At 36.9% G+C, this 27,489-nt stretch overlaps 1 protein-coding gene across 4 annotated transcripts in view; it reads right to left on the bottom strand.

The window, feature by feature from the left end:
* Positions 1-27,489, bottom strand: part of PCCA (propionyl-CoA carboxylase subunit alpha) — a 348,233-nt gene that overhangs the window by 106,092 nt on the left and 214,652 nt on the right. For all 4 annotated transcript variants that reach the window (XM_036454630.2, XM_045588766.1, XM_045588767.1 and 1 more), the window contains one exon: positions 13,354-13,456. In XM_036454630.2, coding sequence (XP_036310523.1) covers positions 13,354-13,456 — 103 coding nt within the window. The remainder of the gene's footprint in view (positions 1-13,353; positions 13,457-27,489) is intronic.

Raw genomic sequence — 27,489 nt, 5'->3', positions numbered from 1 at the left:
TTTCATTGTGACCTGTGGCTTTGGGACAATTTTAAGCTTGAAAAGTCTAAATTAACTTTGTCTTTCCAAAAAAAAGTAAAGTGTAGTAGGTAAAGAATACTTAGCATTTTTTACACAAATCAGGATGTTAGAGCAAGAGAAACTTTTAGAGATGCAAACCTGTGCCCAAGAGTGAAGTGCCCCAAACCCCCTGAAGCATTTCATCTTTAAATACAAGGAATGACTAGGATTCTGGAAGGGATCACAACCCGCTGAAATGTAATTAGAATTGTGGGCACAGAAGATAAAAGCTGCCTTGATGATAAAGACGGCCAGACCCCAGGCACAATAACTGGCAAAGAGAAGAGCATTATATTCAGGATAAATTCAAGGAGCTATTCTAATGAAATGTGAAGGTTTAGAGGTAATTTTTTAAAACAAACAAACAAACAAACAAACAAAAAACCCCACCAAATATTAGTAGTAGAATACATTTAAAAAATATATTTTTACTATAGAGAATATATTTTCATTTTTTCAACATATTTATTGAAGGCATACCACAAGTCATGCACTGGAGGCAGAGGAAAGCAAAACGCAGTATTAGTTGATTTATGGCAACCTTGTTAGTTGATTTTCTCTTGTTTCAGTGGTTAATATTATAAGCTCTGCAACAATTAACAGAGTCAGTTACCAGTTTTCACCATATATTGGCATTCCTATTTCGGGTATGGAGAAGTATTCCACAAGTTTATGCCATTTTTTGGTTCATGCCTCTCATAAGCAAAATATGCAAACAAATAGCTGCTCTGATGTCCGACCGGGTGAGATCTATTGCACAGACCTCTGACTTCCACCAATAACCAACACTGATACAAAAGGAACCTCAGTGAAGAAAGCGATGTTTTCTTAATAATAACAGTTGTGTAAACATAAGGTCTTCTCAGTTAAAGGGAAACCAACATCAAAAAGCAGTAAAACATAGAACCTTAAGCCCCTCTTTCTTTGAAGAAACCTGTTTGAAGCGAGGTGTTTCTAGTTATGGGTGAATGAAATGAGAATTCAGCCGCAACAAACGGACATCCAGTCATATGAAGGACTAATTAAATCCATCTGAGAAGCTGCATCTAAAACTGCCTCACACATTTCAAAGGGAAGCACTGGTCTGCCTTTTGCAAAGACATCAAAACCTTCAGTCACGAACACCATACATGGAGGCTCAACAGCGATGTTATTTTTATGGACTATGAAGCTCCCTAAGAGTAATGTGAAGAGTTTACACTATTTCATTAGTGAAAAGTCAGGGTTAAGGAAAAGTATTTTTGCTTCTCACTATCTGAAATTTCTTCCTGGCTTCAACTCCAGTTTAATATAGATCTACAAGACCTTAAAATTAAAAAAGGAAAAAACAAAAAAACAGGAGATGTGTCACTATTTAAAGTGTTTCATATATTTGTTGAGTGGAAGTGATTTTTTAAAATAATAAAATAATTAACCATGGTTGCACAGTTAACTTTTTCCTGATGCAGCCGAAATCGGTTTGGCTCAATGGATAGAGCGTCGGCTTGGGGACTGAAAGGTCCCGGGTTCGATTCCGGTCAAGGGCATGTACCTTGGTTGCGGGCACATCCCAAGTAGGGGGTGTGCAAGAGGCAGCTGATCGATGACTCTCTCTCATTGATGTTTCTAACTCTCTATCTCTCTCCCTTCCTCTCTGTACAAAATCAATAAAATATATATATTTTTAAAAACAAACTTTTTCCTGATGCAAAAGCCAGGATTTTGATATTTACTTAGGATTTTTGAGTAGTTAATAAAAACCAGCAGGAATTCAAAACTTTGAACATACTGATTTTACAAAAATATTCCATTGAACAGTCGTAGACAATGAAGTGATAAAGGAAAGTTATATTAAGGATTTGAAATATCATCCAACAGAATAAAGTAGCCTTGGTAGCTATCTACCAAGCCTTTCTAACATCTTGTAATTGGTTCTGATGAGCTCATATAATCATACTAGAGGCCCAGTGCATTAATTCATGCACTAGTGGAGTCCCTCAGCCTACTGCTCTACTATTCTGAGGACTTGGCTTAAAGGAGTCAAATTTTTAAACCTGAGGGCATTATGCTAAGTAAAATAAGTCAGAGAGAAAAGATAAATACCATATATAATCTCACTTATATGTGGAATATAAATAAATGAATGGATAAATATATAAAAACAAGTTCATAGATACAGAGAACAGATTGCTAACTAGCGAGGTTGGAGGTGGGTAAATGAGAGAAGGGGAGTCTCAAAAGGTACAACTTCCAGTTATAAAATAAACAAACCATGGGGATATCATTTAGAGCATGGTGACTATCCTATATAATAAAGAGGTAATATGCAAATTGACCTTCACACCCTCACAAGATGGCTACTTATGACCAGGCCAGGGGGGTTAGTGAGAGACAACTAAAAGACTGAACAAGCAAGCTGCATGGGACAACCAGGCTGGCAGGGGGGTTAGTGAGGAACGACCATAAAAGTAAACAGCAGGCTGTATGGGGTGACCAGGCTGGGGGGCGGGTGGTGGTGGGGGGGACCATAAGAGGTGGCCAGGCAAGCAGGGGGTTAGTGAGGGACGACCAAACAACTGAACAAGCGGGCTGGCTGGCTGGGGCGACCAGGCCAGCGGGGTGTGTGTGTGTGTGTGTGTGTGTGTAGTGGGGGCAACCAGGATGTCAGGGTGGGCATTTAGGGTCAACTAGGCTGGTGGGGGGATGGTTGGGGGTGACCAGGCTGGGAGAGGGTGCAGTGAGGGGTGACCAGGCCAACAGGGAGGGGGGGCAGGTAGGGGTGACCAGGCAGGTGAGTGATTAGGATCCAGCAGTCCAGGATTGTGAGAGGGATGTCCGACTGTCGGTTTAGGCCCAATACTGGCAGTCAGACATCCCCGAGGGGTCCCAGATTGGAGACGGTGCAGGCTAGGCTGAGGAACTCCCCCGTATCCTCATGCACAAATTTTGTGCACCGGGCCTCTAGTGGTTAATAATATACTGCATATGTGAAAGTTGCTATGAGAGTAATCTTAAAAACTCTCATCATAAGAAAAATAGTTGTAACTGTGGTGACAAAAGTTAACTAGACTTATGGTGATCGTTTTGTAATATAGACAAACATTGAATCATCATATTGTATACCTAAAACTAATGTTATATGTCGCTTCTACCTCACTTAAAATTTAAATTAAACAAACAAAATGTATACTCAATCCAGAATTATTTAAAGTTAAGGAGTGAAGGTATGCAGAGAGAAAAGAGTGTTGTCCATGGGAATAGGGAGCAAAGCAGTCACTGCACAGTGACCCGGCAGAGGCAGAGGCAGAGCTGAGAGGCATGGTCCCTTACACCAGCTGAGTTATATAATCCAAACCATGTCCTGATTGTCACTGCATCTCAGTGCATACACACTGAGGACAGGCATGCTAGTTTATGACAAGTCTCTGAACTTTAAGGATAGTCACAATGATTTCCTAACAGCAGTAATAAACTGTATGAAATATGCATCTCTGAAATCTCACCCTCCACCTGCCTTCTTTAGGTCTCAGGTTGGCCATTATTTCCACCCTAAAGCTTTCCACAACCACCTCCGTGTCCAGGTTAGGGCTCCCAAAGCTGTTTTCTGCAGTGCCTGTCTCTCCCTGTCATCACTCACCTACTTACTGTACTTGACTGACACAGCCTTTGTCCTTGTCCCCTAAGAGATGACAAATTCTATGAGGAGTCAGACATTATCTCTCTTGATTACGATTAGTTCTTCAGGTCCTGTGCTGTAGGATGTACTCAATAAACAGCCATTAAACTATAACACAACTTGAAATGTGTAATGGCTATAAATCTATCAAAATTCATCTAATGGTTGAATAACTCAACAAAGGGACTTCGACAGTTTGCTTCATTGTTCATTTTATTTATATTATACATAACTTTAAGGGGCCAATAAATATCATGCCAAATGAATAAAATGTTTTTAAATAAAATTTATGGTAGAAATTTTACCAGTGCCTATTACAGGGTACTATACTACTATGAATATTTTATAATGGTTGATAAGTTAATGAACTGATTCAACCCTAATATTTGGTGTCAATATTTAAAAAAAATAAAAATATATATATATATATATATTTATTTATTTATTAATTTCAGAGAGGAAAGGAGAGAGAGAGAGACATAGAAACATCAATGATGAGAGAGAATCATTGATTGGCTGCCTCCTGCATGCCCCCCACTGGAGATGGAGCCCATGACCTGATCATGTGCCCTTTTCCAGAATCAAACCTGGGACCTTTCAGTCCACAGGCCAATGCTCTATCCACTGAGAAAAACCAGCCAGGCCTCTGGTGTCAGTATTTAAAGCTTTATTCTAAATAAAATTCTTCAGAAGGTGACTGAAACGAGCGGATTACTAAAATCACTTGATGGCTTAATTATAGTATTTGCCAACTCTAATATGGTAACAAACAATACCATTTAGTGTGTTTCATTTCTGAAATAACTGAATTTTACAACCTATTTTTTTCTTCATTTAGTCTCAAAACAAGTTACTTGACTCTTGAGCACAACATGATTGAGTCATTCAAGAGCGTACAGGTGCAACAGTGCACCCAATTAGACGAGCAATTTTCCAGACTGCATGGCCAGGAGCCTCACCTTTTTAGGAAAATTCAGTCCTAGGGTTCAAAAGTGCAGTGCCATGCCCACTGAGGAGGACTGCATTTTAAAAATAAACAAATCAAGCTGTGCAGCATTACTCTTCAGACTTAATTTTTCTACAACTTTACTTAACTGACCCCCTCCTATCAGGCATCAAGCTGATTTGACCGAGTTTGCTTTGAAAGATATTTTTTTAGCTTGAGGTAATGTCATCACATTGGAAAGTAAGATAGTTTCGGACCTTCTTCCTTAAATCAAGTGCAGGGGAGAATAATTCACTCCACAGTGATGACTTAGAAGCCGTGAAAATCACTATGAGTTCTGAGACCCCGAGCAAAACTTTTGGAGGAAGCTCCCGTTACCTTTGCTGTTAGTGAGACATTCACCTCTCTACCTCCTCCACATAGCAATCTCTCTGGTACTTTATACACCTGAGGAAGGGAAAATGAGAGGCTCTGTGGGAGGGGCTCTCCAAATCTGTTCTTACCCAATTTCCTTTCTCTCACTCACTCACCGTACATTTTTTTTTTCTTTTTCTAGTTTCTTAATTTAGATAAATGTCTAAACAGATAACTAAGTGATTGCCAACAACTACCTCCACGTTCAGAGTGCTAATCAAAGGAGTTTCAGTAATTGCACTTATAAAGGGTGAGGCAAAAGTAGGTTTACAGTTGTGAGTATGCAAAGCACAAAGTTTATTCTTGCATTATTACTTAATTGTTGTTATTTCCCACAAAAAAACTGTAAACATATTTTTGCCCACCCTGTATGAGTAATGCCAGAGCTCTTCATTCAATGAGCCAGCTGTTGATGGCGTAGGCCTTGCAGGAGTTTCTTGGTTGGTGATTAAAATCCCATATTTCAGCAGTCCCACGTGTTACAGACCCTTCTGCTGCAGTTGAAATTTCTTTTTTTTTGAAGATTTTTAAAAAGAAAAGAATTCATACATAGAATTCAAGATTCAATAAGTACTAAAGAGACTTTTAGCATAAGGTCCGTATACTTCTCTCATGCTTGTCAGGGGGTCAGCCATCCAGCTACCCAATTCAAAAGCAGTTATGGTTGTTTCTTGTGGCTCCTGCCAAGCATAAATACATACATCCTTTTTTACACAGCTGCATGTACATTTCTTTTGTCACTTCATAAATCAGTATAGAGAATGCTCAGATCCTTTTTAGGGAATACAACAGAGGTTAGATGTTATGGATGTACCACATTTATTTAATTCTCCCATTGTGCTGGGCATGTCAGCTGTTTCCAATCTTCTGCAATTATAAGCAATACTGCCATGAACATTCTTGTACATCTCCTACATGTGAACATATCTCATAGGATAATTCCATTTTGTCAAATTGTTCTCCATGGAGGCTGTATAATTTATACTTCCACCAATAATGTATAAGGGCCTATTTTTCTACAACCTTATCAAGTTAGGAAATTATCAATTTTTTTTAACTTTGCCAACACATAGATGGAAAATGGTACATTAACTTGAATTTCTTTGTATGTTTTATCACAATTTTGCATGTGTGCAGAAGACATTTATATGTCCTCTGCTGTAAACTGTCTTTGAACATTTTTTTTTCACCTGGGTAGTTGGTCTTGTTCATATTGATTGTAAGAGTTCTTTATATAATAAGAACATTCCCTCCTCCCTCCCCCCACTAAAATGAGCTGCAAATTTTCCCTCAAGCCTGTTGGCTTTACTTACAATGGTTTTATATTTTTTGAAGAAAAAATTAACTTTTTAAAAGCAATTACCTGGACTATTTTCTGAGTAATCTTTTCTCAAATGGAAAAATAATTTAACCAAGAAAACAAATGTTTTAGCCAACAGGAAAATATTTCATGTTAATACACTGTTATGTTTTTCTGTTAAAAAAAAATCATCAACAGAAAATACTTTCCTCAAATAGGATAATATTTCTATTACTTTGTTTAGTAAACTTTTTTTAAATAGGGGGATTGGAGAAGAGTTTAAGTAAAAAAATTAAGCAAACAGAAAAGTAGTTTATGCTGGGGGGTGGGGGGGAATGGGAACATCTGGGAAGAGGTCAGTGGGGGGAAAAGAAGACATAAGTAATATTTTAAACAATAAAGAATTTTTTAAAAAGTAGTTTACATGATCGTAACAGTGAATGGCTATCAAAAGAAAAAAAGGTTTTAAATGAAAAATACTTCGCATCACTTAACTTCAATTTTCTACTGTTTATCACATACTTTAAGGCCATTTTCTAAATACAATTGCAGTCCTTTATTATAAGCCCTAAAAGAATTATGGTATAATTGATTTTTAGAGAGAGAGAGAGAAAGAGAAGAAGGGAGAGTGCAACACAAATTAGCTGCCTCCCACACACCCCCTAATGGGATTCTAGTCCCTGAGTGGGAATGGAACTTGCCACCTTTGAGTGCATGAGACCATACTCAACCAACTGAGCCACACCAGCCAGGGCTATGGTATTCATTTTTAAAGGCTATTTTTCTTTTATTTTCTTTTGTTAATCCTCACCTAAGGATATTTTTTTCCACTGATCTAGAGAGTGAAAAGAAAGGGAAAGTCAAAGATAAACACTGATGTGAGACCACCTCAATTGGTTGCCTCTTGCATGCACCCTGACCAGGGCTCAGGCCTGGAAGGAGCCTGCAACCAACGCACCTATCCTTGACCAGAATCAAACCCGGGACCCTTTCGTCTGCAGGCCAACACTCTATCCACTGAGTCAAATGAGTTAGGGCAAAAATATTCTTTTCTTTACCTGTCAGCCTACTATTTAGTCATACATTTTAACAAAAAGCTTACATTAGATATAAATGTCATAGTGAGCTGACTTTGGTTGCTGAACTCTTTTTAATGTCATAAGAATGTATTCTAAAAACTGATCAGAGAGACAAAAAGGACAGATGTAATAATAATATATATTTTTTTAGGCATTTGAAAATTATTTCTTTAAAGAACTAAAACTCTTAGTCTCTATAAAATGTCCAGTAACTATAAATGGGATAAAAAGAACAGAGATTATGATGTAAAATGCAGGTATGAACTAATATTAAAAATACTTTTAAGACTGTTTAGTTTACATGAATATTTGGAAACAAAAAAAAATGTTATTTGGTACGTGAGATTATTTACTGATACATGCTAAGTTCATTTAATTCTTAATCTTTATGAAATATTATATAAAAATATTTATATAGCTCTATTTAAAACCACATTTTACAAGTGCTGCTAAATATGAAAACAAACTGCTGGAATGTTTCCTTATTCAAGAAATCTAGAACAAAGTACATAGAGTAGAACAAATGAGAAAGGGTTGGCTATATTTGAGAAAGAAAACCTCAAACAATGCATATATAATTACTTATTATACACTTATATGTAATTGTTATTTTTCATTTTATGTTCATCACCATATTCTTTCTTTAAGAAGAAAAATATAAGGTAGTAATTTCAATGATATGAATACTACAAAAGATTTCTTTTTATTCACCACAGGCATCTCAAGATGAGAGTTTTATCTCAACTAAAATGAACATTATTAAGGAAACAAAATGAAAGCACAAACTTTTTTTTTCGTTTTTAAAAATATATATATTTTATTGATTTTTTACAGAGAGGAAGGGAGAGGGATAGAAAGTCAGTTTTGAAAGGGGTAAGTGTGAGTTCTCCAAATTTGTTCTTTTTTTCAGGATTGTTTTGGCTGTTCTGAGTTCCTTAAGTTTCATGTGAATTTTAGTACCAGCTTGTCAATTTTTGACAAAAATAAAGTTTGTATTCTGATAAGAATTGCACAGAATCTGTACACTAATTTGGAAAGTAATGCCATTATAATGGTATAAGTTTTTTAGTTTATAAACATAAGATGCCTTCTCTTTATTCAGATTTTATTTCATTTTTTTAAGAGTCTGCAGTTTTGACAGTATAAGTTTTGCCCTTCCTTTCTTAAATTTATTCTAAGTATTTTATTCTTTTGATGCTCTTGTTTAAGGAATTTTAATAATCTTATTTTTGAATTTTTTCTACTGCAAGTAAATAAAAATAGAATTTATTTATTTAGTATCCTGTACTTCTGCTAAATCTTTTCATAATTGTAATAACTTCTCAGTGAATTTCTTAAGATTTTCTACATATAACATGTTACTTGCAAAGTGATTTTCCTAATTTGTACTAATTATAGTTGTTTTGCTGCACAGAACTGCCTTTTAAGAAATGGATCTCTACCATTTAACTTTTAATATAAATTTTATCAAAACATAACTTACTTGAAATTGGAAAATGAAAATGCTGTAATTTAAAATTGCAAGAAAATCAAGGTTGGAGAGTGGAGACCGGATAGAGAGTGGTAGGAAGGGCGGAGGCATGAGAGGGCTGGCTGGGCTACCACAGACAGCAGCTGATGTTCCAGAGGGATATTTCAGCTGTGGGTGATTCCCACTAGAATTCTGGCTCTAACCCCCAAACTGGGCTTCCCGGCCCAGAGCATAAGAACTGAGAAAGGTGCCTGTGAAAAGCACCAGGGTTGCTGTCTGTCCTGAGAGATGGCTGGAAATGCGGGCACCTTTTCTTATGCTTATTGGCCATTTGTATATCTATCTCCTTTAGAAAAATATCTGTTCAAGTCCTTTTAAAACAGTTTGTGTGCTTATTTGTTTTGCTATTGAGTTGTTGGAATCCTTTATATATTCTGGATAATATTCCTTGTCAGATATATAGAAAATAGAGGCCCAGTGCACGAATTTGTGCATGGGTGAAGTTCCCTCTGGGTGGCCTGAGGGGATCGAGCCAAAACCCACAGTCCAACACTGCCCACAGCTCCTATCTGACACTCCTGCTCATCCCGGCCCATGTGCCTGCCTCAGGCTCACATCCAATCAGTCCCAGTCAGAAGAGGCTTGTGCTGCCACAACAGTGCTCACCAGCCATGAACCCTGCATCTGGCGCCCTCAGGCACCCTCCCAAAGGGAGTTGCCTGTGGGATCAGGCTGAAACCGGCTCTCCAACATCCCCTGAGCGGTCCTGGATTGCAAGAGGGTGCAGGACCCTACTAGTGCACGATCAGGCAGGGGAGGAGCCGAGGGAGGGCTCCAGGGTGTATCCAGCCTATTTCACTCAGTCCCTGTCGGCCAGACCCCAGCATCTAGATAACCTACAGAATGGAGCATCTGCCCCTTGGTGGTCAGTGCACATCATAGCAAGTAGTTGAGCGGCCTTAGCATATCATTAGCATATTACGCTTTGATTGGTTGATCAGTTGACTGGTCACCAGACAACTGGACACTTAGCATATTAGGCTTTTACTATATAGGCTATTTTCTCCTACTCCATGGATTGCATTTTTACTCTGTTGATTGTGTCCTTTGATGCACAAAAGTTTTACATTTTGATGTAGTCTAATTTATCTTTTTTCTTTTGTTGACTCTGCTTTTAATGTCATGTTCTGTAAATGATCATCAAATCCAATGTCATAAGGCTTTTCTCATGCTTCCCTCTAAAAGTTTTATAGCTTTAGCTCTTACATTTAAGTCTCTTATTTAAAAAAAAAAATTATCTTTATTGTTGAAAGTATCACAGATGTCCCACAGTTTCCCTCATTAGCCCCCTCCACCCTGCTTCCACATCCTCCCAGGTACATTTAGGTCTTTAATACATGTTTAGTTAATTTTATATTTGCTTTGAGGTAGGGTCCAACTTCATTTTTCCTCTGTTTTATTTTATTTTTATTGACTGATTGATTTATACATTTTCCACCCAGCCCAGCACACCCCCTCTCGTAGTACTATTTGTTTAAAAGATGCCTTTCCCATTGAATGGCTTTGGCATTCCTATCAAAATCATTTGACCGTATAACGAAGGGTTTATTTCTGCACTTTCAAGTCTACTCCATTGGTCTATGCATCTGTCTTATGCCAGTACAACACTATTTTAATTACTGTAGTTTTGTGTTAAGTTTTGAAATCAGGAAGTATGAGCTCTCCAACTTTGTTCTTTTTCAAAATTGTTTTGGCTATTTGGGGTCCCTTGAGATTCCATATGAATCACAGGATGGATTTTTATATTTCTGCAAAACTCCAAGGGATTTTGATAAGGATTGCACTAAATCTGTAGATCACTTTAGATAGTATTGACATCATACCAACATTAAAAGTCTTCCCATCTATGAACATAAAATGGCTTTCCATTTATGAGTCTTCTTTAATTTCTTTCAGCAAAATTTTGTAGTTCCTAGTGTAATATAGTTTCCAGTGTAAAAGTTTTTCTCCTCCATAGTTAAGTTTATTTCTAAGTATCTTATTCTTTTTATGCTATTATAAATTGAATTGTTTTTTGTATTTTTTAAGTCTTATATAAATGGTATCATCCAGTACTTATGTTTTCACAATTTTCTTTTTCCCTATTATCATGGTACATGTATACATAATGAAAGTGTAACAACATGTAACGAAACAATAGATAGCACCTTTACGATAGCTCTCACCTCTAAAGAAGAGGGCGGAAATGGGATGATGTACAGAAGGGATTTAGCTGTTATCTCTATATTTTTTCTTTTTAATAGGAAACCATAGTAGAAGATTTGTATATTCGCCATGCTTTCCTAATTTGATATATCTTACAACTAAGTGTTTTAATTAGATAAGAGAAGTATGAAAACATGTGGTATCTGAAGCATTATTGTGGGCTAATAAGCAAAAATGACTTTGCCTGGACTACCTCTGGGGTCATTAGCCTAGACTGTCACCTCTATGCTAATTCATTTTCTCTTGGTTGTGGCAGTAGGTAATCTAGAAAGCCAGTAAATAGACACAGTTCTCACCTCTAAGACGCTAAAAGCAGGGGTTCTACACTATTAAAATCTTCATACCAGTGAGCCTTTCCTTGCTCCACACAATTCAACTTGACTCCCTTCATAATAAATAAATATGCTTTAGGAAAAAAGAAATATACTATCAGGAGTACTCTCTTTTCATTAGGTTTGATGCTTCTGATAATAAGCCAATAAATATGGGAAGGAGATTTTGATACTATATAACAAGGTAGGTATTTTCCGGGAAAACTTTTCATGCATTAATTTTGATGTTTTTAAAACAGCTCTACTTTCTTCATGAGCTAAAAAGTGAAACAGGAGGTAACAATTCAAAGACACCACTTGAATTGTCGGGCCAATGGCCTCTAGTTTTCCACCATGGAATCTAAACAAGCACAGAGAAATAACAGTTCAAAGAAGTAACCAGAGCAGTTTTCTTATTAAGCCAAGGCACGTCTTAGAATAATACAGTGTTGGGATATCAGATTACCACTACAGTGGTTACCACTAGAGTGGTGGTGACTCACAAATTATGCTAAAGTCTACCTTTTTGTAACGTTAACTTTCCCAAAGGAAAATGATACATAATAATAATAGTAGTAGTCTCTACTACACAACATAATTTGCCACTCAACCTGACAGTTAACTGTCCACTTACAAAACTATTTTTTAAAACAATCACATGGAAAGGAGGAATGTAAAGAATCACATAAGTTCCTCAAAAATATATCGTAAGACAACTGTTTAATTCCATCCCAGCTTTCATTTTAAGAGAGTTGAGTGAAACATCTTTTAGTAACAAATGCTTTAACAGTTTTAGCGTATAAAATGAGTAAAAAATGAGTCACAGAGTTTAAACAAAACCAATTCACGAAGTAACCTTATTTACTTGTGATGCCACTACGTAAGGACTACAGCTTCTCCAGTGTAGCAGCTTAGCACTTATCTAGCACACAGCCGGTACAGTCTCGCCTAAGTATTTGTTGAATAAATGAATTCTCATTAATTCTTGACTTCCGGCATTTTTTAGCTGGGATCAAGAAACTGCCGTGCACCTAAAACCTCAGCAGGTCTTATTTCAGTGAAATTGTATTATGATTTTCATATCCTGTTTAAATCTCTTGACAAAATGTCATTTCCCCCCAAAACAAAATGACATTTCAATGCAGCTTAGCCATGAGAAAAGAAATGTAAATTAATATAATATTTATTGTGCTAATTATATAGTACTTTCTGGGTTCATGCTGAAACTAAAAGAGGACACAAGTTAAAAGAGAAACTTCATGGTTTTTTCTGGCAATCTCAAACAAAGAATTTAAACATATTTCTTATACCACAGTACAAATACTAAATCTTACTGTAACATTATTTAGTACAGACAAGAATTAAACTAAAGCAGTTTTGACATGGATATCATCCTAGGGTTTTAAGTTCTTCAAAACAAAAGGAATGTCATAAGGTAAATTTAGCCTCAAGAATGTCTCACAACATGAAATCTCAAGAAAATGTTATATGAGGCTTCAGATTATTATTTTAAAAGAATGGTGACCTACCACAGCTATCATGTATTTGGAATTATAATTAAAGATACTCTTCTCTATTACAAAGCCAAAAGTATCTCAATAACAAAAGAAGAAATGAATCAGGTGTCAAGAGGTGGATTTAAAATGCAACTAAATCTAGAAATGCTATTTCCTAATTACCATTAGAGAAAAAAAATTTCCATTTACATTCAGCTTCCTAAAGAAGATGAAACGAATACAAAGATGTTATAGATTGAAAAGATGTAAGTCACTGCAGAAGTTAAAAAAATTGTTTCAAGTATTCATAGATAATTTCAAAATTACATCACCCCCAAAAAAGAAAGAAAACTTACCGAGAACATTTTCCCATTGTTTGATGCTACAACAGAATGAACTTCATCATTCAGCTTTACTGAAAGCTCCCAGTTAGCCACTTGTGGTTTAACAATAGGCACTCTGAAGTAGAAAGAAAAGAAAAACAGTTAATAATTTCATATTTTTATCTCTCAGTAAACTGATTTTCTTTTGAGATTAAGTGTACAGAGTAAAACTGCCAAAGACTGTATTTCAGAACATTTTATTTTAAAGGTTCTATTCTTGAAAAAAAAAAACTAGAGAGATTAAAAAAACACACAACAACAAAAAAAACCCCCCATACACAGACACTCCAAGGTCAACAGCAGTCATTCTGGGATAATTGTGGTTCCATCATCTATTTGAAGTACCCTCATCTAGTCTATGAATTTGAGTGGTTTTATTTGTGACAGTCCTTCAAAGATTAACCTTCCTTAAACAATATTCATTTCTTTTCAATATCTGGTTACTGTCCAAGGCTGTTCTTAAAATACTACAATGTTAGTCTCTTCTTTCTTTCTTTCTTTCTTTCTTTCTTTCTTTCTTTCTTTCTTTCTTTCTTTCTTACTGAGTTTGCAAAAACAAAACAAAACAAAACAAAACAAAACACATCCACAAAACTGTACATACTTAGCATATAAACCTTGGTGAGTTGGGACATATTTATTTGCTCATGTTACCATCACCGCAATCAAGGTAATAAACATTCCCATCACCTCCAAAACCTTCCTTTTGTGTTTTCTTTTTCATTTATTTGTTTTGATAAGAATACAACATCACTAATGCTTATCTTAAGACACAGATTTTTTTCTTGTGTATGATCAATGTTACATGGTCCAGAAAAATTGAACGAAGCAACTAGAGATAAAAACATTTTTTGAATACAAATATTTGGCATATTTATTTTATTTTTTGTTAATCCTCACCAGAGGATATTTTTAGAGAGAGTGGAAAGGAGGAGAAAGAGAGGAAAACAACAATGTGAGAGACACATCAACTGGTTGCCTCCCACATGAGCCCAGACCAGGGCCAGAGATCAAACCTGAAACCCAGGTTCAGTGCCTAAGTCTCCACTCTAACTACTGAGCAAAACAACCAGGGCAGACACATTTTTTTTTTTTTTAATTTACATGATTTCTGAGTTAAACTAATTTAAATATTGTATGTTCACATTATTTATAGTTGTGAAGTAATATGTACTAAATACTAAATAGGTAGTATCCAGACTCTGGCTTAAGTCCTAGTTCTGAAAAAATGTTGCAGGCTATGTTTTAATTTAACCCTCCATACCAACCAATTTCAAAAGTATTTTTTGTGTATTTGATTTTTTTAAAGTTATAGTCACAAAAACTTTGAATATAATCAAATCATTTCTAGACATATGTTTAATGGAGAATAATAAATTGCTAAGGTAAATATTTGTATTTGGCCCACTGCTTATTTCCTAAATATGAAAAAATGTTTTCAATACTATAAGAGTGAAAATTAAAGTGAAATATGCATTTAAAAAAAACAACACACAGTAATAATGCATATGAAGGCCCAGAAGAGTCTTTTTGGCACTTTGACGAAGACTGTTTCAGAACAGAGCATCACACTTGAGAACAGGAAAGAACAGGGGAGCATGAGAGAGAGAGAGAGAGAGAGAGAGAGAGAGAGAGAGAGAGAGAGAGAGAGAGAGAGAGAGAGAGGAGGGGAAGAGGGGGAGGAGAGGGAGAAAAGAAGGCATGGTCCGGAGAGAAGGAAAGGGAGGACAGTCCTTTTGTGCTCCAATTCCACTCTATTCCAAGGGGCATTTTTTTTATGTCGGTTTCCCCTATAGGCCTGAGCTTCTCAAAGACCAAGACCATGCCTTACTTTTATACTAGGGGCCCGTTGCAGAAAGATTCCTGCGAGAACAGGGCTTCCAGCGGCTTCCCTCCTGCCACCGCCACCTCTCCTGCCCCCTGGCCCCCACGCTTTCCCTGCCATCTCTGCCCCCCAACCCCCACCCCACACTTTTCCTCCCGCTGCCACTGCTCCCCCATCCTCTGAGTTTTCCCTCCCGCGGCCTGCCCCTCCCACGCTTTCCCTCCTGCAGCCGCCTTGCTTTAAGTTTTCCTTCCATCTTCCTTCTATGCTATCATCAGTCTTCACTCCTCCCTCCCTCAGCATATGCAAATTAACTGCCATCTTTGTTGGGTTAATTTGCATACTTGCTCTGATTGGCTGTGGGTGTAGCAAAGGTATGGTCAATTAGCACTTTTCTCTTTTATTGGTGTAGATATACCAAAGCATACACAGGATAAGCCCTGTTACTCAAGGGACACAGTATGAATTCCTAAAGGAGAGTGAACCTTTGTTAGGGGCAGGAGGGAGAAACAGAACAGTGGAGACTAGTTATAAGAAATATTAATCATGCTCTGTTAACCGTGATTGTTCTGTTCCGATTAAAGAAAGCACATTTTAACCTGGCTGGGAATTGTACATCCTGGGACCTGGGTATTAACCTGGAAATACAGTCCATTCTCCTTATCTGAGAATTACCTATCATCATGAAAAGATTAACAACCTTGTTGCTGAAACAATGGGGGTTGCCTGACTTTAGCAATCCCACAGCCCACATTGCCTATAATCTGTAGCCATTTTACCCAATTTTATTCCTTTTGCATACCCATTGTTACTCCTTTCGCCTATGTCCTTCCTGATATAATCTTCGTGCTACCAATATAAGCAGTTGGCTTAAAGGGGAGAGAGGGGGTGCAAAGAAGACTTTCATGGATGACCTAATGTTCTATACTTCTGGCATTAATAAAATAAATGTTCACACATGACTCAACCCTGTCTCTGCTTAACTGACTCAACTAGTGACAGGCAGCCCGGACCCATTTAGGGTCTGATCTCACCTTGAGCTCCCAGATTACAACCTGGCTGCATTTGGACTGCATAGATGACCTCACTAGACTTCCCTTAGTTCACCTTCAACTGGGGTTATCACCCTGACATCTCAGGGATACTGCAGGACAGAAATACCAGACAATGTGGCTTTCTGAAATCTTTGCAGTCCTGATAATTAGGTTACTCTCCTGCTCCAGATTGTTCCAAGACTTTCTACTTAAGCTCGGGTTAAATCTTAACTTACTTACTTAACATTCAAGTTCCTTAGTATGAGTCCACACTTTGTACCTATTTCTGATTACTCTCTGATTTTATTAAGTCAAGTTGCTTCACAAATCAAACCAAGTTAAGTTAAGAGGAACAAGAGAAATAAGTACAGAGGTTACAAAGTCACTCTGGTGACTTCCAGCTTGCCATTAGTTTGACCTGGAGCAAACTAATAAAGAGGAACTATGCAAATTGACCATCACTCCAATACAAAGATGGCCACCCCCATGTGGATACAAGATGGCAGCCACAAGATGGCCAAAAGGGGAGAGCACTTATTGGTGATCAGGCCAGCTGGAGAGGGCAGTTAGGGGTGACTGGGCCAGAAGGGGCAGCAGTTAGGGGTGACTGGGCCAGCAGGGGCAGGCAGTTGGGGGTGACCAGGTCTGCAGGGGTGGGTAGTTGGGAGAGATGAGGCCAGCAGAAGGCAGTTGGGGGGGATCAGGCCAGCAGGGGAGGGCAGTTAGGGACAATTAGGCTGGCAGAAGAGGGCAGTTAGGATTGACTGGGCCAGCAGGGAAGGGTAGTTGGAGGTAACCAGGTCGGCAGGAGAGGGCAGTTAAAGGCAATTGGGCTGGCAGGGGAGCAGTTAGGCATATATCAGGGTGGCAGGAAAGTGGTTAGGGGGTGATCAGGCTGGCAGGCAGGTGAGCAGTTGGGAGCCAGCAGCCCTGGATTATGAAAGGGTCCCAGATTGGAGAAGGTGCAAGCTGGGCAACCCTCCCTCCCCCGGTTCATGAATTTATGCACTGGGCCTCTAGTGTATAAAATAAGGATAATCATTTGTCTTCATCAAAATGATGGATTGAGGATTAAATAAATAATGTGTGTAAATGTTAACTTTTATTGTTATAATTAGTCCCAACTCTAAGCCTATTCTTTTATTTTACCCCATAACTGAAATCCCTTTAAGGATACTGAATTCCTCTTTCTGCTTCTCAGATTGTCTAAAATAATTTCTCTCATAAACTGTTCCCTAATTATAGTACACACTTCAGTAATCTCCCTTGTACTTAACCTATATTATATGCTTGATATTTCCATAATTTAGTGGCCCAATGGAGGTAATTCTTTCAAATAAATGTGCAGACAGTTTAGTTATGATGCAACAAGCCTCTGTTTCCAGAGGAGTAAGGAAGTTGTTGATCTTGACATCCTGTTGGAACCCAAAAAGCATTTTCCCACAGAAAGTGATCTGACAGCTGGTGGGGAGATGGAGTTGCCTCTCTTCGGAACCTAACTACTATTTATTTTTCCATTCTTTTATTTTGATCCACATCTGTTTCGTATATGTTATAACCTCCCCAAGAGGAAACTTGCAGCATGGGCTCTCGAGTTAAAATGCTGAGGTCTCATCTCAGCCCATTCTCTTCCTAGAAATGTCTATAGGAACTCGTCAATCCTTTTGAACCCAAATTTTCACAATTGTAAAATATGGATCAGAGCAAAGTTGGGAGGGGGAAAGTGGTAACAGAGGAAAACTGTTGTTTCTTCTCAGCAAAAAAGCCCTGAAGTGGCACTTTTCAAAACAATTTTTTCAAGGCGACATGTTAGTAAGATATAGGAAAAAGTATCACTGTGAACACAAAACTTTGGGCTACCAAGAAAAGATCATCAACGTGGAATCTCTATGAATTTGATCTTCCACAAACAAAATTTGCTGAGTCCTTCTGGCTTCACATTCGTTTCAAAGTACTTCTGTTTGTAAATAGAATGGAAGGGGTTTGGCATGCATGCCAAGTCCAATATAAATACCAAAAAACTATAATTCACTATAAATAAAAATAACACATACCAACCTAAAATACATATGTTCTATTTCTGCAAAATTATTGAGACTACACTAACAACAATTGATAGCAATTCTACTGTTTTTTAATGGTAATTAGGTAAAGTTATATCTCAAATTTTAAAAAAGAATTACATTTATCCAATAAATCCAAACTAGTCTCAGAGATGACTTTTATAAATGACTCTGAAAAGAAGGGGTAAAACTCATGAAGTTTAATGTAGCTCTTCATGGCAACAACACACAGAAACTAGCCTCCTTTCTGAATATGTATCTAAGGAAAAGCAGCTACCACCTGATCAAAAATTTCATCTGTACAACTTATTAGCTACTTGCAAAGCTGATATAATTTAAGCTACTACTACTTCAAAACACAACCTCCTCCCTCCCCAAAAAAAGGGAAAAGGAATTCACATAAACAGCTGCTCACAAAGCAAATCAAATAATAGCTCTCACCCGGACCTGTCTACTTTGATTATCATCAACCAGCCAGAAAGAATATGCTCAATAAAACTAAATTTTTCTACATTTTATGACAAAAACTATCAGTTGATTGTCACAAATGCTAATGCTGATACTTTTAGCTTATTGAAATATTTTAATCAGAAAAGTACTAATGCAAATAAAAAAATGACTGTTAGAACAAGTCATTTTTTAAAAGCAGATTTTATGTAAACATAACTATCAGGATCCTTAGTTAGCTGGGATTATAAGCATCTCAAAACCATATTATCAGACACTCAGAAAAGCTGGTTTCAACTGTGCTATTACCTATTTAGGAGTGAAATACTGAGTTAAAACAATGTTAGTGGTCAAAGAATCATTAAGCAATCCTTCATCATAACTTTCACAGTGGGTGGTCTGTAAAATGATCAAGAATAATATGCTGCATTCCATAGCCACAGAGGTCAGCTTCTGCATACAAATCTTTGCAGGAAGAAAAAGGCCTTCAGAAAAGTGGGCCATTCATCTGAACGAAGTTCAGAGAATTTCCAGCACGGTGAAAAGCTATGTTATGCAAGCACATAGATGTATTCAGTGGGGGTAGACAGAACCAGCTCCATGGAGACTACAAAGGAGCCCTCCCATGGCTCATGAATAAGTCGAGGAAATGATCAGAAAAAAAAAGAGAGAGATGTTTAGACAGATGGCCCACTTTAAATGCCTGAGACAGGGCATAAGCAATTTTAATGAAACTTTAGATCTAGCATATGAATTGTTTCTTATTTCCTCCAGGAAAAAAAAAATCTAAAGAAGACAAAAATTCAGCAATTCACTGAAAAACCCAATTTTAAGCAAGTTGGGATGGAGAAAGAGTCACAAATACAAGTTTTATTAATGCAGTAAATTCATACACAATTCTTCACAGAGCCATCAGCTATCAAAATGAATATAAAAAGCACGGAATGAGCAGATTAAAGGAATTTTAAACAGAAGTCTACTGCCAAACCAAACAAAAATCTAAGCCTTATTATGTGAGAACTTACAACACTCCAACATTAAAGTTTATCATTGCTGAAGAAAGATAAAAGCAGCATTTCCAGAGAACCTCTTCAAAGCTAGAAATTGTGACAGTGGAGGAATGGAATTCTGCCTGCACACAAGTTTAAATGTGTACGTTCAAATATATACGTCCTTGTAGAACAGCATATGTCACAAAATAGCATCTAGAATAGGGAACACACCCACGTTTGGTGTCATTAGCATTACAAATTACTACACAAATAACTGAATCTAGAAATGAATAATAATGTTCTCATAATTGTATATATGTTCCTATTATGCACACCCTATCCCCTTCTTCCACCAAGGTTCTCAGTTTAAACTTTGGACACAACCGTTCAGGAAATGCAAAGCTAAATAGCCCACCCTGCAGTTCTTAGTGTCTGACTGATCACTGACCTCGAAAGCTCTGTGACTATCATACTCCCTGTGTCTCAGTTTCCTTATCAGTCAGACAAAGATCATAAACATACCTGACATGTTGATTAAATGAGATAAAAGGAATGTAATGCTTAGACTAGTGCTTAACACAAAAATGCTAAAAAAGAGTTACCATGGTTATAATTTAGTGCAATATCTGAAATACTTTATTATTTCAATAACCCTGTTTTTTTTAATATTAATATACAATTTACACACAGTGAAATCCACAAAATTTTAAGTTTTACCACTTACTTTCCAGTGGAAATGCCCCCTCCCCCAAACAGTTCAACTATCAATTAGACCAGTAATTTTCAACCAGTATGCAGCAATACATGGTGTGCTGTAATTAATTTTAAAATATGTAATAACTGATTATTCAGTCAGGGGCACTGACCTCTTTAGCCTTAGATTGTCAAATAAAAGAATGACAATAGCCAATACAACAATAGCTGTCTGGTGTGAATGAATCAAAATTATATATATAAATTCTTTAAAAATATATATTTTACTGATTTTTTACAGAGAGGATAGAGAGTTAGAAACATCGATGAGAGAGAAACATCAATCAGCTGCCTCCTACTTCCCCCGCACTGAGGATATGCCAGCAACCAAGGTACATGCCCTTGACCAGAATTGAACCTGGGACCTTTCAGTCTGCAGGCCAACACTCTATCTACTGAACCAAACCGGTTTTGGCAAAATTATATATATTTTTTGTCAGATCGACAAAAAATATATTTTATGGTGTGCCACAAAATTTTAGTAATTAGTTTACATGTATCATTAGATGAAAAAGGTTGAAAATTGCTGAATTAGACTAATGCCACATATAAACAGGCTCCAAAATTATGTGACTCTTATGAGTGGTATTTTGGTTTTTGTGTTTTTTTCCCCAAGATGTTTTTTTGTTTATTTTTTTATAAGTATATTTTTACTTATTTCAGAGAGGAAGGGAGAGGGAGAGAGTGAAAGAAACATCAATGATGAGAATCACTGATCAGCTTCCTCCTTCATGTCCCATGCTGGAGACCAAGCCCACAAGATGGGCATGTGCCCTGACTAGGAATCAAACCGTGACCTCCTGGTTTATAGGTCAATGCTCTACCACTGAAAAACACTGGCTGGGCCCATTATAATTTTTTTGAGGCTCATTCATATTGAGCAGTCCATTCACTTTTATTGCTGAGTGGTACTCTATTGAACAAACACACAGCAGCTCATTCTTCTGTTGAAGACATTTAGGTTGTTTCCAGATATGGTCTCTTATAAACTTTCTTTGTACAAAGTCTTTTTTGAGGACACATGTTTGCTCATGCGTAAAAAATATATATAGAGAGAAAGAAAACACTAGCCGAAGCCGGTTTGGCTCAGTGGTAGAGCGTCGGTCTGTGGACTGAAAGGTCCCGGGTTCAGATTCCGGTCAAGGGCATGTACATTGGTTGCGGGCACATCCCTGGCAGGGGGTGTGCAGGAGGTGGCTGGTCGATGTTTCTCTCTCATCGACGTCTCTAGCTCTCTATCTCTCTCCCTTCCTCTCTGTAATATATCAATAAAATATATTAAAAAAGAGAAAGAAAACACTAAAAAAAATCTGTACTTCCACTAGCAATGGAATTTGCTTCATATCCTTGCCACCATTTGGTGTTGATCTTTTCCCTTTAGCCAGACTAGTGGCTGAAAAACCATTATCTCATAGTTTATTGTACATTTTCCTTATAACTAATAATGTTAAGCACCTCAACATTAGTGTTTATTGTCCAATGTTTTTCAAGTTTTTGCCAATTTTTCATTAGGATGTTGGCCTTAATATTGATTTGGATGAGTTATTTATTTTGGATAGAAAGCCTTTGTCAGAATTATTTATTCTGTGGCTTATTTTTTTTAAATGTCTTACTATTAATTTTCTCTAAAATGTCTTACCTTCAGCAGCTTTTATTTTTTAATTAATGGACTTAATTTTTTAGAGAAGTTTTAGGTTTTGAGAAAAATTACTTAGTTAATAATTATTTTTATTAACTAAAGTCCACAGTCTATATAGGGTTCACTCTGTGCATTCTACAAGTTTGAACAAATGTATAATGACATGTATCCGCTATTAAGATATCATACAGAACAAGTTCACTGCCCTAAAAAAAAATCCCACACTCCACCTACTCAACTTGTTCTCCCACCCCCACCCCCAAATCAACCACAAACATTGATCTTTACTGTTTCCATAGTTTTGCCTGTTCAAGAATGTCACAACTAGAATCATACAAAATGTAGCCTTTCCAGACTGGCTTCTTTCACTTGGCACTATGGATAATGTTTGTTTCCTTAATGGTAAAACTAAAGTCCAAATTTTAGAAATTAAAATTAGACATCATTATGTCTTCTAGCATGATAGAGTATTACTTAAGAATATTTCTCATAATTATAAACTATATTTATATGACTGTTCTCAATTTAGTGACAGAAATAACACTTGCAAGTAGAAATGTAAAGAGCTTCTGGTAGGTAGAAGTGGTACACATGTGTGAACCAGTATTCTTCCCTTTTATCTTCTCTGCCTTTGAATAAAATATAAAGCTAAAATAGCACAGAGAAGTCCCAGTTTCTATAAAAATGGCAGTTTAGTTTATTCCCAACTAATTCTCCTCCAATTATATGCTCTGGAGAAGATATACAACATATAAGAACTTTAAAAAATTGTAAACAGCCCATTACATAAAATTCATATATCATAAATTTAACCAAGGGTACAATTCAATGGGTTTTTAAATATTCACAGAATTTTGCACCTATCACTGCAAGCATTTCAAAAATATATTCATAATCCTAAAAAAGGAAACTTTGGACCAATTAGCAGTCACTCCACATTACCCCTCCAATTTCTATACCTCTACACAACTACTAATGCACTTTCTAATTCTATAAAATTGCTTATTTCTAGCCATTTCATATAAATTGAATCATAAACTTTCTGGTCTATTGTACTTCATACTTCACTTAGCATAATGTATTCAAATTTCATCCATCTTCTATAAAGAATCAATACTTATTTATTATTAATCCTCACCACAGGATATTTTTCCAATGATTTGAGAGAGAGTGGAAGGGAGGGGGAGAGACAGAGAGAAACATATGTGAGAGAGACATATTCAGATTGGTTGCCTCCCACACAGCCCTGAACCAGGGCCGGGGATTAAGCCTGCAACTGAGGTATGTGCTCTTTACCAGAATCAAACCCAAAGCCCTTCTGTCTAAGGGTCAATGCTCTATCCATTGAGCCAAACTGGCTATGGCTACATTTATTTTTTTAGTAATGAATAATATTTCATTCTATAAAGATACCAACTTTTATTTAATATTATACATATCCATTGAGCATTTCATAGATCTTAGTGCTGTTACCACTTTTGGCTTATTATGAAAAATGCCACCCAGAATATTTGTATGCAACATTTGTGTGGACATATGACCTCACTTCCTTTAGGTATATTCCTAGGAGAATAGCTGGGTCAAGTTGTAATGTCTTAATTTTTTTTTTAAATTTTATTGATTATGGTATCACATAATTGTCCTCATCCCTCCATTCCCATCCCAAACCCCTCCCCACATATGCCCTCACACCCCTGTTGTCCATGGCCACTGGCTAGGCTCATATGCAAGTCCTTTGGTTGATCTCTTCCCCTTACCCCCTACCCTCACCCATGTAATGTCTTAAATTTTGAGGAATTGTCAAATTACTTCTAGGTTTGCAGTACTTTACTCATAAAAATAACTCCAGGAATGTATGAAGACTCCAATTTCTGTATATTATCACCAACACTGTTATTTTCTATCTTTTTCATTATGGCTATCCTGGTAGGTGTGAAGTGGTATCTCACCGTGGTTTTGATTTTCATTTTCCTAATGACTAGTGATGTTAAGCATCTTTTCATGGACTTGTTGGCTATTTTTATATCTTATTTGGAAACATTTCTACCCATGTATTTTGCCCATTTTTTAATTGGGTGTCTTTATTATTAACTTATGAGTTTTTTATATATTCTAGACAAAAAGTCTATCAAATATATGATTTGCAATTATTTTCTTTTTTTTTTGTAGGTTGCCTTTTCACATTCCTGATATTATCTTTTAATTTATCTTTATTGTTCAAAGTATTATAAGTATTACCTTCCCCTTCCCCCTTGAAAATATGTGCAGAAGCTTCTTACTGTATTTTGATATAGTCCCTTTGTTTATTTTCTCCTTAATTTCCCTTGCCTTACGAGATGTACTGGCAAACATATAGCTACAAGAGATGTCTGAGATTTTGGTTTTGATAGTATGGAGTTTCCTCAAAAAATTAAAAATGGAACTGCCATTTGACCCAGTGATTCCACTTCTAGGAATATATCCTAAGAAACCTGAAATAGCAATCAGAAAGAATGTATGCACCCCTATGTTCATAGCAGCACAATTTACAATAGCTAATTGTGCCCATCAGTAAGAAGAGTGGATAAAAATGCTGTGGTACATTTACATCATGGAACACTATGCAGCAGTCAAAAAGAAGGAACTCTTACCCTTTGAGATGGCATGGAGGGACATAGAGAGTATTATGCTAAGTAAAATAAGCCAGTTAGAGAAAGATAAGTATAACATGATCACACTCATATGTGGAATCTAATGAACAAAATAAACTGATGAACAAAATATATCCAGAAACACCGAAGCATGGAACAGACTGTGGAATCTCAGAGGGAAGGCCGGGGTGGATGGATAGGTGGGTGGGAAGAGAGCAGCCAAGTACTTGTATATACATATGCATAACTCATGGACACAGACAATAGAGTAGTGCAGGCCTGGAGAGGTAGGGGGAGCAGGCTAAAAGAGGTCAGTGGGGGGTGGGAAATATGTGATACTGAGTGGCCAGATTATTATGATCTCTAAATGCATAACAATCTGGCCACTCAGTATATATATATACTAGAGGCCCATTGCATGAAAATTCATGCAAGAATGGGCCTTCCTTCCCCTGGCTTCACTCCCAGCCGCCTGGGAGCCTGCAAGTCCTCACTTCCAGCAGAGCACTGCTCCTGTAGCTCCCTCCACCCCCTGCCTTCCTCCTCATGGCAAGCGTCCCACCCCACCTGGCCACTCTGCACCTATGTATGCAAATTAACTCAGATTTGTTATGTTGATTTGCATACTCACTCCTGATTGGCTGATTGGTGTCACCGAGGTATGGTCAATTTGCATATTTTTTTTTAGTGTAGATTAGAGGCCTAGTGCATGAATTCATGCATGGGTGAGATCAGGCCAACCTGGCCAGAAGAAAGGACATGGGCGGTTGGCCAGCCTGCCTGCTGGTTGAACTACAGGTAGAGGGGACAATTTGCATATTAGCCTTTTATTATATAGGATATACAATGAGTGGCCAGATTATTATGTGTTCAGAGATCATAGTAATCTGGCCACTCAGTGTAATGACTTAATTTTTAAAATAAAATAAAATAAAATCTTCATCTATTATCAAAGTGTCAATTTCTCCTTTTTGAGATTTCAGTTTTGGATCATATATTTGAAAACTGTAATTGGATACATATGAAGCAGGTTCTTGAATAATATTGCATTTCAGGTCATTTTGTAATAATGTTTATGAAAATAAATAATTCCCAGCTGGGGCCACTGTCTGTGTGAAGTCTGCAAGTTTTCCCCATGTCTGTGTGAGTTTTCTCAGAGGATTCCAGTTTCCTCCCACATCCCAAAGATGTGCACATGAGATGAATTGGTGTGTCTAAATTGCCCCAATCACAGTGAGTGTAAGTGTATCTGAGCACACCCTGTGAAGGATGGGATCCTGTTCCTGGTTGATTACCATCTCGAAACCTGAGCTACCCAAATAGACTTGCCACCCACAACCCTGAACTGGATTAAGCCAGTTGGAAAATAATTATCTTTGTTTCTTAATCTTTCCAAAATATATGTATATCTCACACTTATTTCAAAGTTTAATATTAAAAGTGTATTGGGTATTTACTTAGAAATTTGCTGATGTTTCTGTGACCAGAAATATGTCATAGGAACTTAACTCTTGTTTATATCAGTCTAAGGCAGTGGTTCTCAACCTTTCTTTCTAATGCCGTGACCATTTAATACAATTCCTCATGTTGTGGTGACCTCCAACCATAAAATTATTTTCCTTGCTACTTCATAAGTGTGATTTTTGCTACTGTTAATGAATCATAATGTAATTATCTATGTTTTCTGATGGTCTTAGGCGACCCTGCCAGTGGTTTTCAACCTGTGGGTCATGACCCATAGGTTGAGAACTGCTGCTGTAGAGCCTAAGACCATCGGAAAACACAGATATTTTTTACATGATATTTAAACACGAAAATAATTTTATGGTTGGGGGTCACCACAACATGAGGAACTGTATTAAAGGGTCATGACATTAGAAAGGTTGTAAACCACTGGTCTAAGGAAAATTGGTTTTGTTATGTCATTTCTCTTAAAGTCAAAGTTTTCAAGAATCTACCAAGACATTGAGGATTTATTTATTTTTTATTTTTTAAATATATTTTATTGATTTTTTTACAGAGAGGAAGAGAGAGGGAGAGAGAGCTAGAAACATCAATGAGCGAGAAACATCGATCAGCTGCCTCTTGCACACCCCCTACTGGGGATGTACCTGCAACCAAGGTACATGCCCTTGACCAGAATCGAACCTGGGGACCCTTCAGTCTGCAGGCCGACGCTCTATCCACTGAGCTAAACCGGTTTTGACAAGGATTTATTACATGCTCATAACTGTTACAGCTTTCTGATGGATTGATACTTTTATCTTTATTAAATATACCTATTTGTCTCTAGTAACAATTTTGTATTAAAAATTTGTCTGACAATAGTATTAGTAATATTAGTATAAACATATTTGTCTGGTATTTTTATAACTTTACTTTAAACCTATAGTGTCTTTAAATTTAAACTGTATCTACTGGAGAAAGCATATACTTTGTTCTTGTTTTTTATCCATTCTGCAAATATCTGTCCTTGATTAGTGTGCTTAATCCAATACACTAATATAATTACTCTCCAGGATAGATTTACATTTGTCATTTTTATTTTTCTTTCTATATGTCATTATCTTTTTTGTTCTTCAACTCCCTCTATTAATGCCTTCTTTTCTTAAATAGATATCTTCTACTGTACCATTTTAATTTACTTAATGTTTCATTTACTATTTTGTAAAATAACCTTCTTACTGGTTAACCTGAGGATTACAATTAGCACCTTATCTTTAAAC

The sequence above is a fragment of the Pipistrellus kuhlii genome, unplaced genomic scaffold, assembly GCF_014108245.1.
Source record: "Pipistrellus kuhlii isolate mPipKuh1 unplaced genomic scaffold, mPipKuh1.p scaffold_m20_p_3, whole genome shotgun sequence".
NCBI lineage: Eukaryota > Metazoa > Chordata > Mammalia > Chiroptera > Vespertilionidae > Pipistrellus > Pipistrellus kuhlii.
This window is presented reverse-complemented; position numbering and strand designations above follow the sequence as displayed.